The sequence below is a fragment of the Hoplias malabaricus genome, chromosome 7, assembly GCF_029633855.1.
Source record: "Hoplias malabaricus isolate fHopMal1 chromosome 7, fHopMal1.hap1, whole genome shotgun sequence".
In the NCBI taxonomy this organism is placed as follows: Eukaryota; Metazoa; Chordata; class Actinopteri; order Characiformes; family Erythrinidae; genus Hoplias; species Hoplias malabaricus.
This window is the reverse complement of record NC_089806.1, coordinates 11,324,892-11,342,713: the sequence shown is the minus strand read 5'-3', so window position 1 is coordinate 11,342,713 and position 17,822 is coordinate 11,324,892. Positions and strand designations below refer to the sequence as shown.

Sequence of the window (17,822 nt, the reverse complement as noted above, 5' to 3'; positions counted from 1 at the left end):
AGTGTTTAGCCCCTTTGTCTAGGTCCCTAGCCTCTCTGTCTAGTTCCCTTGTTTTCTTTAGTCTCCTGCAATTATCTCCGTTCCTGTTTCTATCTCCTTGACCACCACTACACCCACCACGTGACTTATATATATTTATTTATTATACACCCACTTGATTTCAGTGTTCTTTTGTCTGGTGTTGTGTGTAGATGCATGCTTTGACTATATTTACACCAGTTTCTGTTTGTGTTAGCTTTTGTTTGTTAATAAAGCGATTCCTTGGGTGTTCATCCGCCTCCTCATCTCCCTGCGGCTGTGACAATCTCCAGACAATGCACTTTGGAATATGTGTTGGTCAAAATGTGTGTTAAATGAACTTTGAGATGCACTGATCATTCAGTTTCTTGATTGAACCTAAACTCTACTTTACAGTGTTGAGCAGATGTTCATGCCAGGGATGAGACATTCACAGCAAAAAAAACAGGCTCTAGGGAGACTAATTATTTTAATGAATTATCAACTCTTGCATTATTGTAATATATGGATGTTGTTTAGTGTAAAGGAGGTAGCAGTAATTTTATGATTGATTTTATAAACCAAGCAGTCACTGGATTAGGAACAGCTGGCAGGTGGTTTATGATCACTAAATGGTGCCCCAGTTGGTGGTTACTTCACAATGTGGCTCTCATACAAGATGTTGACCTGTCCAATGCTCAGAACAAGGCAACATGGGTAAACAGAACGACTTGAGTGACTTTGACCATGCACAAAGAGTTGGAGCACAGTGGTTTCGGTATTACTGGCATTTGTGGGTTGTTCCTGTACCATGGTACCTAGAGTGAAGGAAACCAATGCAGACGGCCACGTGGTTGACAGAGAAGCAAGCGTCATGTCACGACTGAAATCGCAGCAACCATGTGAAACCGTGGAACAGATCACCCAGCAGTACAGCAGTGGGCAAGAGCAACCAATTTTGGCCATGACCATGTGATGTACCCTGCATCAACTGGGTAGAACACCTGAAGACAAATATGTGCCACTGCTAACAACCACGCATCACAACCAATGCCTCGCATTGACCAAAAAAAGGCAACAGTGGACCTTGGACATATGGAAGATGGTTGTCTGGAGTGTTGCTGAGTTGCACCAATGGTACTGGCCAATGGTGGAGGTGTGCCCTAGGACCGTTAGCCATCCTACCACCATCCATGACTGGTGAACACTACAGGGACCTGCCCATCTGCACCCATATATTCAGGAGGTCTTTCCCACAATAGTTGGAACAGGACAATGCACTTTGTCATCAGGCTTCAGATGAATGGTTGGAGGAACACAACAATAAATTCTCCACACTGCCTTGGCCTTAAACCCACCTGACTGTAACCCCAATGAACATGTTTGGCACATGTTGGCTTTGCAATCTGCTCCCACCCACTTGCGAAATGCCCATAAACTAACAGAGGTGCTGTTGCAGGCGAGGGTCAAGTTGGAGGATGAAGGATATATATAGACACACACACACACACACACACACAACGACTATTGCTGACACAGGTGGTTAACAGTACACTGGGTGGCTACACAACTGTACAATTTCCCAAGAAACGCACTCTTATATATGCACTCAGGAGTGTCCATATATAAGCCTAAGGTGATCATGCCCAATGCTAAGCATTTAAATCTAGAGCACTGGGCTGTGGAGCAGTGAAACATTCTTATGGCAGCATCACGAGAGCAGCCGGAGTGGCTTTCGTGATGATCCATTATCAATGGGCGATGTTAGTGTACTTGCTTATACGTTTTTATACTTGGCTCAAGCTGAATACAAGATTGGACATGCACTGCTTGTATTTTAAAATACACACATTTCACTTCACATTAGAGAGTACTTTAGTACATAAGTGCTGTAATGATTCTATAAGAAGTAGTCATGACACTTTAAGTACCGCTGTGTGGTACTCAGCTTCATTCCGTTATGTCAGCACTGTTTGTAATAGCAGATTTGAGTTTAACTGTCACTATAAAACAAATTCTCTTTGTATGAGGAAGGCTGCTGTTAAACGATGAGCTCCTCTGATAAGCCTCTGCCTTTTCTATTGACACTTATATGGCTTCCAGTTTGAACTTTGTCCTTCCAGGCAAGTGGCACTCTATATGAAGTCTGTCAGGATTTGAAACCCACCTGGACTTCAGCTGAAATCTCCACAAGCGTGGTTTCCCTTTCTCGGAATTTCAGGATTTCCAGCTTGTCAACATGATCAGCCGAAATACCAAAAACATTCTTGTGGTGTCTTTTGGATTTCTGTCCTTGTTCACAGCCTATGGAGGACTGCAGAGCCTGCAGGTAATAAACATTCAGTTACAAAACTTATAAACAACTTCAGTTTATTTAAACTACCTAATAAATGTGAAGAACACAATAAAAGATGCAATCAAGTATATATACGGTTACACAAATTATTTAAATACCATTCAACCCTATGTATTATTCAGTTATTATGTTTAATAAGACATTACGCACAGTAGATTGGCACCAGAAGGCTGTGGTCAATTCACCAATAAAATATTAATCTGAATATGTTTAGTCAATGATCAAACCATTTCCCACATATGTCTGTTAGCAGTTTAAAATGAGCACGACTTGTTCTCTTTGTGGAAAAAGGTTTACTCCGTGTTGAACTGCTAGTAAGCAACGTGTGGTGAAAGGGAATGGGTGAGAACCCCCTGCTAGAAAAACAGATGTCCTGTCTCCAAAAAGCTCACTGCTGAGATGAAGGATAGTTACAAATTTTACACCTGAACAAATAAAAAACAGCAGTTAAACATATTACAAAACATTTTAAAATACTGACCGGCAGAATCACTTTCAAAGGTGAGCCAACTGACATCCAGTTTTATAAATCATACACAAAGTGCATAGTGCAAAGTGTTTATGAGGAGAAAAATAATAATAATTATAATAATAACAACAATAATTTTATATTTATGTGGAACTTTATATTTCAAACAAATCTCAAAAACATGTTTATTAGAAAAACAAACAAAAATAATTACCAAAACAGACAAACAAACAAAAAATGCTGGTTATTTATGAGTCATACATTCTTTTAAACAGGAAGGTTTTAAAATTCTCACTCGTCCGTGGTGCTCTGGGATGGTCAGGGAGTGCGTTCCATAGACGAGGGGCAGCAGAGCAGAAGGCCTGGTCACCCATGGTTCTGAGCTTAGTTCTGGAGGGTAGAAGGCGATATGAGGTTGTACACCGGAGAGATTGTGGTGAGGTTAGAGGGGTGAGCAGTTCTTTCAGGTAGGAAGGGGCATTGAAATAGATGCACTGGTGATTAAGAAGGGAAATATTGTATTCAATCCGGGCAAAGACAGGAAGCCAGTGAAGAGAATGGGAATAATGTGCTCATATTCTCTAGGACTCAGGACTTCTCAGTATCTTTTATTCTATTATGGATTATCTACAGCTCTGGTCATAATTCTGGATACTTTTAAAATATCTAATTATCTGAGGCTGTAGAGTATTAGCAACTAATTGCTACTACTCTCTTACAACTCTTTGCAACTAATATAACATTTGTATTTATACACTGGAATTCATAGTACTGAAAATAGTGATCCCACACTTTTGAATGGTAGTGTATACATTTGTCTTTAATAGCTGATATTTTGAACATCAGATATTTTACTTTATCCAAACTAATACTAAATTAATCCACATTGCACCTTTAATACCTGAAATGAAAATGATTTTAGATTAAAACACTAGGTGGCTAAATGTTTCTAGACAACTGCTCACACACATTCTTGTATTCAAGATGCTTGAACATTGCTGTGGGGATATGATGGCATTCACTATTAAACTATTAATTACTCCAGATGATGTTAAATGATTAGTACTGGATCACAAACACCAGTCCAGCTCATCCAGCTACAAGATGGATCTCCATCACTCCAGAAGACACACATCCACTGTTCCTCAGTACATTGCTTGGGGGTTACACCGCTCTATCTGAGATGTATGGATGCTGAAAAGCTGTTGTGTATGCTGTGTTACAGAGCAGTCTGAATCATGAAGATGGAATGGGTGTTATATCACTAAGTGTCATCTATGGAACCATTATTCTGTCCTCCATGTTTCTGCCACCCATTATGATAAAAAATCTTGGCTGTAAATGGACCATCTTCATCTCAATGGCCTGTTATATCTCTTACTCTTTTGGAAACCTCTTCCCAGGATGGTGAGTGTGGACAGCTATAATCAGCAAAATCAGACATAATCATGACATCATTTAAAAACTCCAGATGGTCATTGCATAGTGTGACCAAAAGACATGGTCCAAAACATTGTTCAATTATCTTCCAGTTAAGAATGACTTCTTGCTTTCCTTTGCAATTTCTCATTTTTGAGATACAAGGGTTGAACCTTAAATACATCTATTTCCTTTTGAAGTATATTAACTGCATTTCATAAGTAATAAACATTACATACAAAATAAATCACAGTAACAGTCCTACCCTCGCTATTAAATGTGTGCAATAAGACATCTGCTCTAGCTGGCAGTTTTAATTATAATCGAATGGATTTAATAAGATGTGTTAGGGGCCGCACGGTGGCACAGCAGGTTAGTGTCGCAGTCACACAGCTCCAGGGACCTGGAGGTTGTGGGTTTGATTCCCACTGGTGACTGTCTGTGAGGAGTTTAGTGTGTTCTCCCTGTGTCTGCGTGGGTTTCCTCCGGGTGACTGTCTGTGAGGAGTTTGGTGTGTTCTCCCCGTGTCTGCGTGGGTTTCCTCTGGGTGACTGTCTGTGAGGAGTTTGGTGTGTTCTCCCCGTGTCTGTGTGGGTTTCCTCCGGGTGCTCCGGTTTCCTCCCACAGTCCAAAAACACACGTTTGTAGGTGGATTGGCGACTCAAAAGTGTCCGTAGGTGTGAGTGTGTGTGTGTTGCCCTGTGAAGGACTGGCGCCCCCTCCAGGGTGTATTCCTGCCTTGCGCCCAATGATTCCAGGTAGGCTCTGGACCCACCGTGACCCTGAACTGGTTAAGGGTTACAGATAATGGATGGATGGATGGATGTGTTAGATAAGGAAATTATTTGATGATAAAATTGTGCTTAAAGAACCCACCAGTTGGCCTCCTTTGGTTCACTTTTGATAGGTAATTACCACTGCATACTATAAATACCCCTCATGATCTGTCAATTTGCAGAGAGTCATGAAATTATGATGATGATTTTGGCAGGATATAGGCCCTTCATTACTATTACAAAAGGACATTTCACCACACTGTGTTGCATTATATTTTCAGGGCGAGTCTAATAACCACCTCAGCTGTTCTGGGTCTGGGAGGCTCTCCTCTATGGTCAGCGAAATGCACCTACCTCACCATAAGTGGAAACGTCCAAGCAGAAAAGGACAACAAGAAAGGCCAGGATGTCATCAACTTGTACTTTGGCATCTTCTTCCTCATTTTCCAGTCTTCTGCTGTGTGGGGAAACCTCATGTCGTCCCTCATATTCAGACAAGACTCTAACATAAGTAGGTTTGAACAAAATTGAACACGGTCAGTGCTTGGTCTCTTTGTTTGGCTAAAATAATCCACCTGCACCCACTGGTCATTTCAACTAGCATTACTGCACTGTTTATCAGCTCCTTCCATCTGGTCCATGAGAGAACAGTAGTGTCAGGTTTCAGTTCGGGCATTAATGGCAAAACAATGGGGCTTCTAGGAAGAAGTAAGTGCTAAGCCGACAGCAATACACAAAAATATTTCTGTCTGTCTTAAATTAAAGACAAAATATATTCAAAACATTAACAAAAAAACATTATAATGTGGCAGTTTACAGCTAGTTTTTCAGTATTAAGCCCTGAAATGAGTTGCCACTGCTGAGTTCACGTCTATTTGTTTTAGTCATATGTGCTCAATGTTTAGACGTCTAATTGTTCTCAGAATCAAAGGCATATCTAGGATTTAAATCCTTACTATGTTAGTACTTTACCTGATATATCAGGCCTTCTATCCAGCACTAAAGTCCTGATCAATGGGAATACTCATTTGACCAGATTTAACTAGATACCACCCAAAAATACCTGGTCAGTAATGTTCCTACGGTTTTCCCTCGACTGAACTCGACTGAGACTGATGAATTGCACAGCAACAGAGTCACTGTGTTCAGTAATTGTAGGCCTACAAAGTGCACGCAGATGGTAAGTGCAGGTGGATTTTGGGTAACATGTACAGGTAAAGAATCAGGAGTAAATAATAAATCGGCAGCTCAGTGAAAGACCTGTGTTTGTTTTTCTCTGCTTTAAGCTGAAATCCCTGAAGAGAGACTGCAGTTTTGTGGTGCAGCTGTCTGTGATGTCAACATCACCCCAGCAGAAATCTCCAGGCCAGACCAGAACCTGGTCAACATACTGATGGGCTGTTACATTGGTAAGCAGTTATTACTCTCTTTAAACAAGCTATGAGCCTGAGTGTCACACTACTTTTATTGAAATACATTATTTTTATTTCATTTTGACCGAATATTCTCCACATTTTAAATAATTTCTAATTCTCCCTGTTAGCTAAGACTCCCTAATCACACGGCATTACCAAGATGAGAGAGTAATAGGCAGCACAGGCTCCTTCTTTCAAACTGGAAGCCATCCACAACTTCCATCCACACTAGGCAGCTCAACATGCTTAAGGGAAAATGCTCAACACCCACTTTCATTATGTTAGCAAACAAATATCCATACTGGCTAGCATCACGCTGAGTAATGGGAGAAAGAGAAAGGGCTGTCCTAGTCCCCCAGAGAGAGTACAACAGACTTTGGTAAAACATTAATACTTTCACATTTAAATTAGCTCATGGCTTCGTAAATACGAGACGAGTTTATAAAAACGTGATACTGACTTGTTGCCCTACAGTCTCAATAGCCTTGGGGCAGATGAAGCAATGTGGGCTTGGAATGAAGGGTGGCTGGTTTAAAGACAGGGCGATATGAACTTCAACTGACAGGAAAATTAGGAGAGGTGGGAGTGAATGAACAACACTGTCTCCTTCGTTGAAGATGTGTATTCAATGCCACAGAAGGGTAAAATGCAGAGGCACTATTTATTATTGTAAGCAAGTTCCTTTTCATGTTTTTCATAAGCTCCAGATACAGCAGTCTGTGCTTACCAAGAAAAGTATCTATGAGTGTATTACTCGAGTTTACTGATTCAGTTCACAGAATGGCATTAACATTGAGGCCTTGCTTATGGCACTTAATACCAGAGATGCTCATGAGTCATTTCTTGCAAGTCCAAGTCAAGTCTCAAGTCTTTGAAGGCGAGTCTTAAAGGCTAAGCACCACTTAGTGGACCTCCATGAATATTTTACATTATTTTAGTTACTGACATATATAAATATGAATTTAAATGAAAATATCATGCTTAATTTGCTTTAAAACTGACAATTTTATTAAATTGACGGAAAAACCCAAGCTCGCTACGGAAATTCTTGAACGCAACTATGACGTCACTGGTGGACAACAGCTGAACAACGCCGCGGTAAAACACCGTTATGACTGACTGTTATGACAGTATCTAGCTAAATAACCAACATTATTCATGACAATAGCCTAGCAATAAACTAAACTCAAATGTAGAGGTACCGTTATTCTTGTAAATGTGATCGAAGTCGAACTCGAATTCATCCGACACTATAAACCTCCGTAATGCAGCTACGTAGCCGAGTATAATCTGAACCACCGAGTTTAGCAAGTCAAGCTAACGTTAACTAACACCAACTAAAACAGGCGAAGTGAGTGTCCTTACCCTGTTTACCTCCATGTTACAGAGGCTCTTGAACACCTTTCGTTGGTGTCCTTACATGCCCATATTGTTGGAAAAGTGCCAGTGAAATGAGCTACAGATAACGGAGTGAGCGGAGGGTCCTTTCCAAAGTGTCCGTTTAAAGTTGACAAATTTAGTCCATTTTCTGGATATTTTGGGATCTTTGGGCCATTTGTGCACAGATGTCCCACTGTACATTGAATGATTGCAGCCAAAAACAACACACCTTTTCGTCATTTTGCATTAAATTAAGTGCAACTTCTAGAGTTGTTGTCCATCATCTACGTCACAGGCAAGACGCCTATTAGAGTTTCCGAACACCGTTGGGGGGGGGGGGGAACCAAAGGTTTTTTAAACCTTATTCCTTGAATTAGTAAGAAATAACATGTTTTCTGACTATCAATAAACACAAGTTAGGAACTCAAATTCCACTGTATTTATTTGTTTGACACTTTCATATCGCTGGTGCTTAGCCTTTAAGTCAGACTCGTGTCCCCAGTGTTGCTACCAGCTTTGCGCTGCTGTCCGATTTGCACAGCGCATGCACAGAACATCAGGCTTGTGTACATTTTGCTGATAGCACTGATACTTTATTAATTTCTTCTTCTGGCGTAACTGTAAATAGACACCGCCCTTTTTTGTTTGAACGGCATGTCTGTCCCACATTATTGTCCGTCATGTTTTGTTTAAACAGGAGAATATCACAACATCTACACAGAAACACTCAGCTCTAAATAAACACATTTTGCCGGTGCTCAAGTGGTTAAAACTGTGAAGGACAGTGAGGAAAGGCTTACTTTTTTAAAATGTGTGTTTAAAATGACTCACTCTTCAACATAAAGCGTAGGAAAACAGCACGAAGGTCTGAACATGCTCCGTCCAAATTGGGTTAGCAAATTACATCCTTCAAGCCAAGCTAATATATTTGTATACCTTAAACATCTCGTGTTATAACTGCAAATTTAGAAAAAGGGCCTTGCAGAGACTCCAAATAATTGCCCTAAAGTTTCTTCCTCTTCTTCTTGCTTAAATTCAGAATAGCTTGTTGTTTGGCTAGTTCAGTGCCAGAAAACTAGGTCCATTGTTGACAGCTCTTAATCAACAGTATAGTAGCTAACTACACTGTGCTATACCTCTGTAGGTGTGGGAGTTCTGGCCATGTTCTTGATTGCAGTCTTCCTGGACAACATTGATGGACATACAGCCCGGGAGTTTCGTAAAAACAGAGGCAATCAGTCCTTCTGCAGCACCTTTTTGGCCACGTTCAGACTCCTGAAAGATAAAAGGCTATTAATGCTCATTCCTCTGACCATGTACAGTGGTTTTGAGCAAAGCTTCCTCGCTGGTGAATACACTAAGGTAAGCAGATCAGAGAAAACATTTATATTCAGTAAACCTATCAGGGGAAAGCTGCAGCACTGAGGAAGGGTTGAAGATGGCTTTTGTTCGTTTACTCTGCTGTAATGACCCCTTCATTAAACCAGCGGGGTCATTGCTGCATATTAAATTCAATTTGAAATACAGTGATATGATTAACTGGCCTCCAGAGATTCTAGTGACGCAAGAAGAACGATTTATTTCACCATAACAAATGGCAATAAAACAACTCATGATATTACAGGGAAATCTCCCACAGCCAACTCATCAGTGTTTTATCAGTCAGATTGATTATGATACAGCATTCACTCTGTAGTGTCATCTTCCAAATAATAGAGTATTCATGTTAAATTCATTTTCCTTTGCAGAACTATGTGACGTGTGCATTAGGAATCCATAACGTTGGTTTCGTGATGATCTGCTTCGGTGCTGTGAATTCTCTGTGTTCATTTTTCTTTGGGAAACTGGCACAATACACTGGAAGAATTCCCCTCTTTTGCCTTGGTAAGATTGCTGTATAAGCACAGGACCTCAAACAACAGTTTTCATCCTCATAAGGGCCACTATGGTTCCACAGCCCACACAGAATCATAAGGTGCAAGGCAGGAACTCAACCTAGACAGGGTGCTAGTCCATCACTGGGTACAACACACTCACCCCCATGTGCCAGTTCACAACAGACAGTCCACCTACAAACATGCGTGTTTTTGGACTGTGGGAGAAAACTAGAGCACCCAGAGGAAACACAGGGAGAACGCACCACACCACTAATTTAACATTATCTGTTATGCCACTGTGGCATTTGTCGTAGTATTTAAACAGTGTTATAGCTTCAAACAATGCCCCAATAAATGATATTGAATCATGAGTCAAGTTCACCTCTCCTGCTCCTCTTCGTAGCTGCAATAACGAACCTGAGCTGTGCCGTGGCTCTGCTGTTCTGGAGGCCTCATCCGGATCAGTTCCCCGTCTTCTTTGTGTTCCCCGCTCTCTGGGGCATGGCCGATGCTGTGTGGCAGACACAGACCAATGGTGAGTCTCTGAAACAACAAATCTTGTTTATTTCAAAAGAATCGGTGAACAGAGTGTTATTCTGCACATTTACACACGAGATCTCCTCTACTCCCCTCTGAGAATTTGAGATCCAGCTTAACTCAGTTTTCCTTTCCACACACAGCTCTCTATGGCGTTCTCTTTCCCAGCCACAAGGAGGCAGCATTCGCTAACTATCGCATGTGGGAGTCTCTGGGCTTTGTGATAGCTTTTGCCTACAGCACGTTCATCTGTCTCTCCATCAAACTCTACATCCTCATATCAGTCCTGGCAGTGACCATGGTCACCTACCTCTTGGTCGAATACAACGAATACAAGCATCCGACAGCAGCGAAAGTCATCGACAACATTACGGAGAAGAAGGACTTCAAAGACATGTCTGACTCTGGGCAGACGATCATCTCTCAGACTCTTTTCTAGACCAGAGAGAAGCCATCTGTCATCTTCTCTATTGCTTCTAATTCCTGTAAATGAAAACACCCAGTGAAACATAAACTGATTAATTCAGGGACTACAAACCTATTTCATACTTTATCTCATGTGAGTTGCACTTTGTTCACAAAAAAATGTCAAAATAAATGATCACTTCCGTAAATATCGTTAAGCACTTTTTTGGTGGCGAAAATTACTTGCTGCTCTTTTAGACAGGTCAGTGCCAATCAGAAACTGACTTGATTTCTACAAACACAGCAAGGTTTTACTGTTGAGTTTCAGTCTGGAGGGAATGTCCTGGTTAAGATTATATATATTTTTCTTTAGCAATAGCCTCATTTACATCTTTTTGTATGGAAAACATGTATAAAATTCATGTATTTTTATAGTTATTTGTGAAGCAAAAATATGTTAAAGGTTTATAGTTTGATTTTAAAAGTGATTACATTTTCTAAACATTGACCTCATAAGGCTTTCGATGTGTGATTTAAATATAAAAGTGTTATTAAATAAACCACTGACCGAGCATTGCAGTGGCCCAGGCTCGTGGATCACTAACATATTCAAAGTGCCTGAGGTTGAAGGTAGTGTGGTTGTCAAGGAAACTTTTGGTTTTATGTTTGCAAAGTTAAAACGACTTAACTTTTAAATAGCCAGATATATTAGGTAAATTTCTGTTAAAAATTGACCAGGAACTGTTGAATGATTATTTATTTTGTTCTGATTAGCCATATGAACAATACAGAGGTTGGTTTAGTATCTAACTTATACATATACACACGTGTGTTTGTAAAATTCAGAATATCTCCTCAGTTTGCTAGCTTTCATTTGTTTGTGCACTGTACAAATATCTAGTGTTTTAGGCAATACAGGCTCTGTAAACTGGAAACAAAATAAAAGTGTCTCTGTCTGAAAACCAGCTCAGCCTCTGTCTTGTCCTCACAGCCTTTGGAAAGAGGAGGAAACCCCCGGAATTTGAAAAGCATGAAAAGAGTTGAGTATAATATTCCTGCTCCATAGCTGGGAGACACTGACTGCTGTGGAACTAACTTCAAATTTAGGAGACAGTTAAGTGTATGAAAATTAACACAGACCAAATGTGTTTCACAACAAAACAGCTTGAGTTACAAATGAGCTGTAATACAAACAGTGAACAAAAGCTTACATACAAGTTCAGCCTTAACCAGAAATAAGCTACAAAGCTTTTTCCAAAACATACTGTTCCACCTTTCAAAATAAGGAGCTCCGGAATGAACACGAACGCTTGGGGGTAGGGAGGTATTTTGTTGTAAGAACGTTCTCCAGAATTGTCTACATTACGGTAAATACCCTTCATTTCAGTAAAAGGGGTGTAGTTGTGTGCACACTTAGTACAGGTGAGGATGCAGTGAACAATACACTGAAGACAAACTAAAGCCTTACAACAAAAACAAAAAACAGGACGTCGTTAAAATGTTGTCAGTGAACGAGAATGATGACGTATATCACGTTTTGGCGCCAACGCCATGTCCCCGCTCAATAGTGAAAAAGCCCGCCTTTGCCAGAACGTTCTGCACTGTGATTGGCCAAATGAAGTTAGCCAAACCTCTTGTTGGCCGATCCTGAGCTGAATACAGGTGGGGAATAATAATAATAATAACCAACGCTGGGTCCGTAAGGTGACCCTGTTACTATAGCAACGCTGGAACGCCTCCTCTGAACTGGCACGCAATGAGTCTCCCAGCAACGAGTGATGCGCCGCGAGGATGAAAGACAAGAAACCCGACAGAACTGAACTCAGGTAAAGAGCAGCAGCTTCACCAGCTCCGCACAGCGCGGCTTCAGCAGGTAAGAGTCTCCGCCAGAGAACAGAACTGAATTGACAGGTTTGCTGGTAAATTCTGTGAGAACCGAGCAACTGATTCTTTTCACGCTGCCGATGTGGGCTCTCTTTTCTGGACTCATGCTGATATTTGATTTCTGTAGCCTACTTTGAATTATTTCTCAATAACACGTTGTTTAAATTAATTTGAATTCGAATCTAGCTTAAATGTGGTATTAAACATATTTATATTTTAAATGTAAATAAAATAAATGCTTAAATATTTAAGTAAATAATTACTATGGGATAAGGAAAGTATGATGGCAGAGATTACCTTCCACTTTTTTTTGTATAAATTTCATCAGTACTTTAATAACATTTTTGTTATAAAATTGATTATAAGGTGTAGCTAAGAACGAATATATCTCAGCTCTAACTGAAAGTCCATATGAATGCTATTGTTGTAATAAAGTTAAATTGTTTATGAGCTCATATAAAATCAGTAAATGCTTTGTGATATTTTGGACAAGGGGGGATTTGAAACAGAATTTTCACCCTTCACACACATTTTCAATTCAGTGCAGCATTTATTCAAGTGTATTTTATTTTTTATGTTTTATTTCTTGGAAAACTGATTCAATTACTAACATTCCCTGTTGACATGCAGTCATTGGTGGCTCTCCTCATGGCGGTATCCAGCCCTGCTCCCCTGGTGTTCCGGCTCCACGACGGAGCTCCAGATGTGGTGAGGGAGGTGCTGCTGGAGCGCGGCTGGGAGGAGTATGACCCCCAGGAGCAGGACGAAGGGGACTGGAACCTGTACTGGCGCACCTCAGCCTTCCGTAACTTTGATTATGAGAACATCCTTCCCTGGCAGAGGCTGAACCATCACCCAAAAACCGCAAGCATCTCACGGAAGGACTGCCTAGCACGCAACTTGAGACGAATGAGGGGCACATACGGCCCTGCTTCATACGGCTTCAGCCCCATTGCTTTCATCCTCCCAAACGACTACACTAGGTTTCTGGAGGAGTATGGCAAGACTCGTTTGGAGAGTGCTGGAAAGCCCAGATACTGGATCTGTAAACCGGTGGATCTCTCCAGAGGGAGAGGCATCTTTATCTTCAGCGATATTAAGCATCTGGCTTACGATTCTCCTGTCATCGTACAGAAATATATCAGCAACCCTCTTCTAATCTCTGGCTATAAGTTTGACCTACGGATCTACGTCTGTGTGAAGAGCTTCCATCCTCTGACCATCTACATGCATCAGGAGGGCTTAGTGCGTTTTGCCACTGAGAAATACAACCTAGACTCTCTGGACAATCTGTTTTCCCACTTGACCAACACCAGCATCAACAAATTCGGTCCGTTCTACACCACGGATAAAGAACGTGTAGGTCAGGGCTGCAAATGGACCTTGAGTAAATTCCGCAGCTTTCTCCGCAGCCAAGGGATCAATGAACTTCTGCTGTGGCAGAAGATTAACAACATAGTGACGCTGACTCTGCTCACCATTGCCCCTTCCATCCCTTCTAGCCCTTCCAGTCTGGAGCTATTTGGCTTTGATATCCTCATCGATTCCAACTTCAAACCATGGCTTTTAGAGGTCAACTATAGCCCTGCACTTTCTCTGGACTGTGCTGCTGATATAATGGTCAAAAAAGGAGTCATAAACGACCTCATCGACTTGATGAACTACAGAAGGGTAGATAGTCTGAGACAGCAAGGGTATCTCAGACCGAGACAACGTCGGACCTGCTGTTTTAGTAGCCCTTCTTTACTGAAAAAAAACCCCGCAGCACTTCTGATTGCAAAGTCTGTGTACAGAAAGGAGAGGCGGAGGGAGTCTGGGTTAAACTCTTTAAATGCTGAATATTTCGAATGCCCGTCAGTGGAAAGAAGAGGCAACAGTGAAGGCAACACTCTTCAAGATCCAAAGGCCATCGCTGTCAGTGTAAACAAAAAAGCAAGCCCTCCCCAAATGGAAAGCCCCTCTTGCTGGTATGAACATGAAGGTGTGCAGTCACTTGAAGATTCATCAGTCCACACCTGGAGCTCAGCAAATAGGAACACTTCATCAAAGGTATTCAGTTTACCTGCAATTCAATCCCATAAGTACAAGCCCACCATGTTCTCATGGGACCATATGACTCATGACAGAAATGTACCATCCCACCGCGTGGGGGACTTCATACTGACATTTCCTTTTAACGAGGTCACTCGGAAGGCCTCCCAAGACACGCTGGATGTTAAGACTGTATTGCATGAGGTGCATAAGCTCACGAGTCAGCTTACCTTCTCTTGTGTCAAAGAAAAGAAGAAGAAAGTGAACAATGAGAGCAGTGCTACCAAAAAAAATAAATGCACATCTTTACTCTGGGGTCCTAGAAACCCTCCATCACTCAGTGAATATTGCTCCTCACACTGAAAAAAAATGTCCATACCACTTTGAATGACTTTGTCTTGTTTGTCTAATTGAATTGGGCAAATATTTAGAAGTTTAAAAAGAACCCAGCGAAATTCCTCTTTAACACCTTTGATGCTGTGTCTGCATGCTTTTGAATGTAGAGTGTATTTCTTTGTGTTGAAACCAAGGCATTGTAAGTTCATGAATACGTTTGCCTGAATACAGTTTCAGTTTTTCTTTCTTGTTCACAGAGTGACAGCTTCATGAATAATAGGCTCTCTGGTGCAACATTAGAATCTTAGAACTGATGCCAAATGCAGCGAAGCAGGATTAGTTAATGCTGACATACATACAATTTACCCTGAATTCAAACAGAGGACAAGGTGTTGCCTTTCACGTACCAACTACGTCAGATGATATTTATACAGTTTGATGATGTGATGTTCTCTGAAACACTAAGGTGTTCTTTATTCTGTTTTCAGATGCATTACAAACCCTATTTCATCAGCTGTACATCTCCAACGTATTTGAGAAATATTTCCAGTTTTAGTAATTTACTTTTTGTCGATAAAAATATTGCCTTCATTGTTTTTAAGGTTGACTCTGCCAGATGAGTATTTTGTCTCTTGCCTCCCATTTAAAAAGACCGTTTTCACAGTTCCATCAGGGTAAACTCTCTGTTTGTACTGTGCAGTGTGGATCTCTCGCTGGCCATTGGTGAACTGAACTGTTTTCTCCCCATTTCTGTAGAAACAGCAAAAGAAAATCATACATTACACAACTGCATGCATTACACACAAGTTGCAACACAGAAAATCAGCCATTAAAATACTACAAAAAAAAATCCATGGTTTTACTTTGATAACTTGACAACAGTTCCATCGGGGAATATGCTTTCCTGCTGGCCATCGGGGTACATGGTCTTTACCGTCCCGTCAGGAAAAAAGACCTCCCTCTTACCATCAGGATAATGCTTTTCTAGAGTAAAGAAAAGACATTTCAAGATGGAACAATAAAGGTAAATAAACAGATGTCAGAACACAGAGTTGTGTCTTACCTTTTTGATTATTTGGAAACTCTAGAATCTCTAGACCAGACGGGTATGTGGAGTGAGTTGTCTGAGAGTCACAATAACAGTAAACCTACAAAGAGAAAGCTAAGGTGAATCATCACTCCTTCTTTATAAAGAGAAAAGTCCTGTTTCTCTAGAATTGAGTTGAGCGACACCAGAATGCTGTAATCCGTTGGGATTTTAAGGTGTGAAGATAAACAAAGGCTTAAAGAGTGATTAATAATACTATGATGAAATACTCACTCAAAGACTTCCTTAACAGGCCCTAATGCAATATCCGTAAAGAAACACAGAGTCCCCCAATCTCTCTCTCTCTCTCTCTCTCTCTCATATATATATATATATATATATATATATATATATATATATATATATATATAAAATGTAATTATGTCAGTTAAATTGCCTATTTAACTCAGTAATTTAGTGAAAACACAAATATATTAGCATTCTATTTGCATGTATTCCATGAAATATTACCTATAATGTAATACACAATTCCCTTCAGTAATGTAACAATCAGCACAAAACAGGCTCTCTAGAATATAAGGATGAACTACATGGATGTAGCCACAATCAAGTCAAAAACATTAGACTTATTTGGGCCTTTTTAAGTCCTGTACATGGTCTAAAATTTCTTGCAGTATTCACAGCTCATTGTCTGGAAAAGAGCAGGTATAAATAACATTCTGATTTATAAACACTAGATGGGTGGTCATAAAGTGGTGTTCAAATAAAGCCTGTGCATACGCAATGGGGTGAATAAAGCAGGGTTTAACTGTGAAGGGTGAATCAGTTCAGTTTGTCACTCATATTATAGTTGGACTATTTGTCATCATTTAAGATCATAGCAGTGAACCATTAACAAATCCATCCATCCATCCATTATCTGTAACCGCTTATCCAATTCAGGAACACGGTGGGTCCAGAGCCTACCTGGAATCATTGGGCACAAGGCGGGAATACACCCTGGAGGGGGCGCCAGTCCTTCACAGGGCAACACACACTCACACATTCACACCTATGACCATTTTTGAGTAGCCAATCAACCTACCAACGGGTGTTTTTGGACTGTGGGAGGAAAACCGGAGCACCTGGAGGAAACCCATGCGGACACGGGGAGAACACACCAACTCCTCACAGACAGTCACCCGGAGCGGGAATCGAACCCACAACCTCCAGGTCCCTGGAGCTGTGTGACTGCGACACTACCTGCTGCGCCACCGTGCCGCCACCATTTACAAATATAAAACAAAAATAAATAAATAAATCCAGTCAAAACACAACTTTTCATTCCTTTATCTTCTCTAAACACACTGGACCCAAGGCAGGAACACAGGGCACCAGTCTATCAGAGATCTCTTAAAATGAAACATGCTTTAGTTTCTGTGCCTTTAAGACTGATGTATTTAAATGACCTCTGTTCTGAGTTTTTAAAGTATACCCTCCTTCGTCAACGTGCATACACAGAACTCTCAGTAAGATCTAGGATAACATTATTTGCTTAATTATGCACTAACAATTGTTCACAAATTGGCGACACCAATCCCCTCAGTCTACTGAGAACATACCACGGTCCCGTCAGGAAATGTGTGTTTAACATCTCCATTAAAAAACGTCACTGTGACTGATCGCGGATCCACTCCAATCTCCTTTTTAGTGCCGTTACGGAAAACAATCACGCGTGAGCCATCTGAGAGTAGCTGCTCTATCTGCAGAACATTGGGGGGAAGAAAGGACAAAAAAGACAACATTTTAAAACACACTCACTGTTTACTGAATTTTGAAAGTTGGGAGACAATAAAGCATTAAATGTGGCCTGTGCAGTATGATAAAGTTAGAGTCTGCCTAGAAAAAGGTGC

At 40.8% G+C, this 17,822-nt stretch overlaps 3 protein-coding genes across 6 annotated transcripts in view; 2 read left to right on the top strand and 1 right to left on the bottom strand.

Moving 5' to 3' along the window:
* Positions 1-2,180: 2,180 nt before the first annotated feature.
* unc93a (unc-93 homolog A) lies at positions 2,181-12,527 on the top strand. Its single transcript, XM_066677457.1, has 8 exons — positions 2,181-2,326; positions 4,048-4,229; positions 5,299-5,528; positions 6,304-6,426; positions 8,957-9,174; positions 9,561-9,696; positions 10,093-10,224; positions 10,370-12,527. Exons 1-8 carry the CDS (start codon positions 2,237-2,239, stop codon positions 10,663-10,665), a joined length of 1,407 nt encoding a protein of 468 aa, XP_066533554.1. The 5' UTR covers positions 2,181-2,236; the 3' UTR covers positions 10,666-12,527.
* A 323-nt stretch (positions 12,528-12,850) lies between these two features.
* Positions 12,851-14,909, top strand: ttll2 (tubulin tyrosine ligase-like family, member 2). Its single transcript, XM_066676849.1, has one exon. It carries the CDS (start codon positions 13,140-13,142, stop codon positions 14,907-14,909), a length of 1,770 nt encoding a protein of 589 aa, XP_066532946.1. The 5' UTR covers positions 12,851-13,139.
* si:ch211-140l13.3 (centromere protein J) overlaps positions 14,815-17,822 on the bottom strand; it is a 27,076-nt gene continuing 24,068 nt past the window's right edge. For 3 of the 4 annotated variants that reach the window (XM_066677146.1, XM_066677148.1, XM_066677147.1), the window contains 4 exons: positions 17,532-17,672; positions 15,946-16,030; positions 15,746-15,866; positions 14,816-15,632 (listed from right to left, as the gene is read on the bottom strand). In XM_066677146.1, coding sequence (XP_066533243.1) covers positions 15,443-15,632; positions 15,746-15,866; positions 15,946-16,030; positions 17,532-17,672 — 537 coding nt within the window. In that variant the 3' untranslated portion in view covers positions 14,816-15,442. Of the gene's footprint in view, positions 15,633-15,745; positions 15,867-15,945; positions 16,031-17,531; positions 17,673-17,822 lie in introns of all 4 variants that reach the window. The other variant, XM_066677145.1, reaches the window with a different exon arrangement.

Bases quoted from the DNA above. Each gene is read 5' to 3' on its own strand.
- unc93a (XM_066677457.1), top strand. From the start codon at position 2,237: ATGATCAGCCGAAATACCAAAAACATTCTTGTGGTGTCTTTTGGATTT. The intron at 9,175-9,560 runs GTAAGCAGATCA...TTTCCTTTGCAG, and splicing joins TCGCTGGTGAATACACTAAG to AACTATGTGACGTGTGCATT. The intron at 10,225-10,369 runs GTGAGTCTCTGA...TTCCACACACAG, and splicing joins GTGGCAGACACAGACCAATG to CTCTCTATGGCGTTCTCTTT.
- ttll2 (XM_066676849.1), top strand. From the start codon at position 13,140: ATGCAGTCATTGGTGGCTCTCCTCATGGCGGTATCCAGCCCTGCTCCC.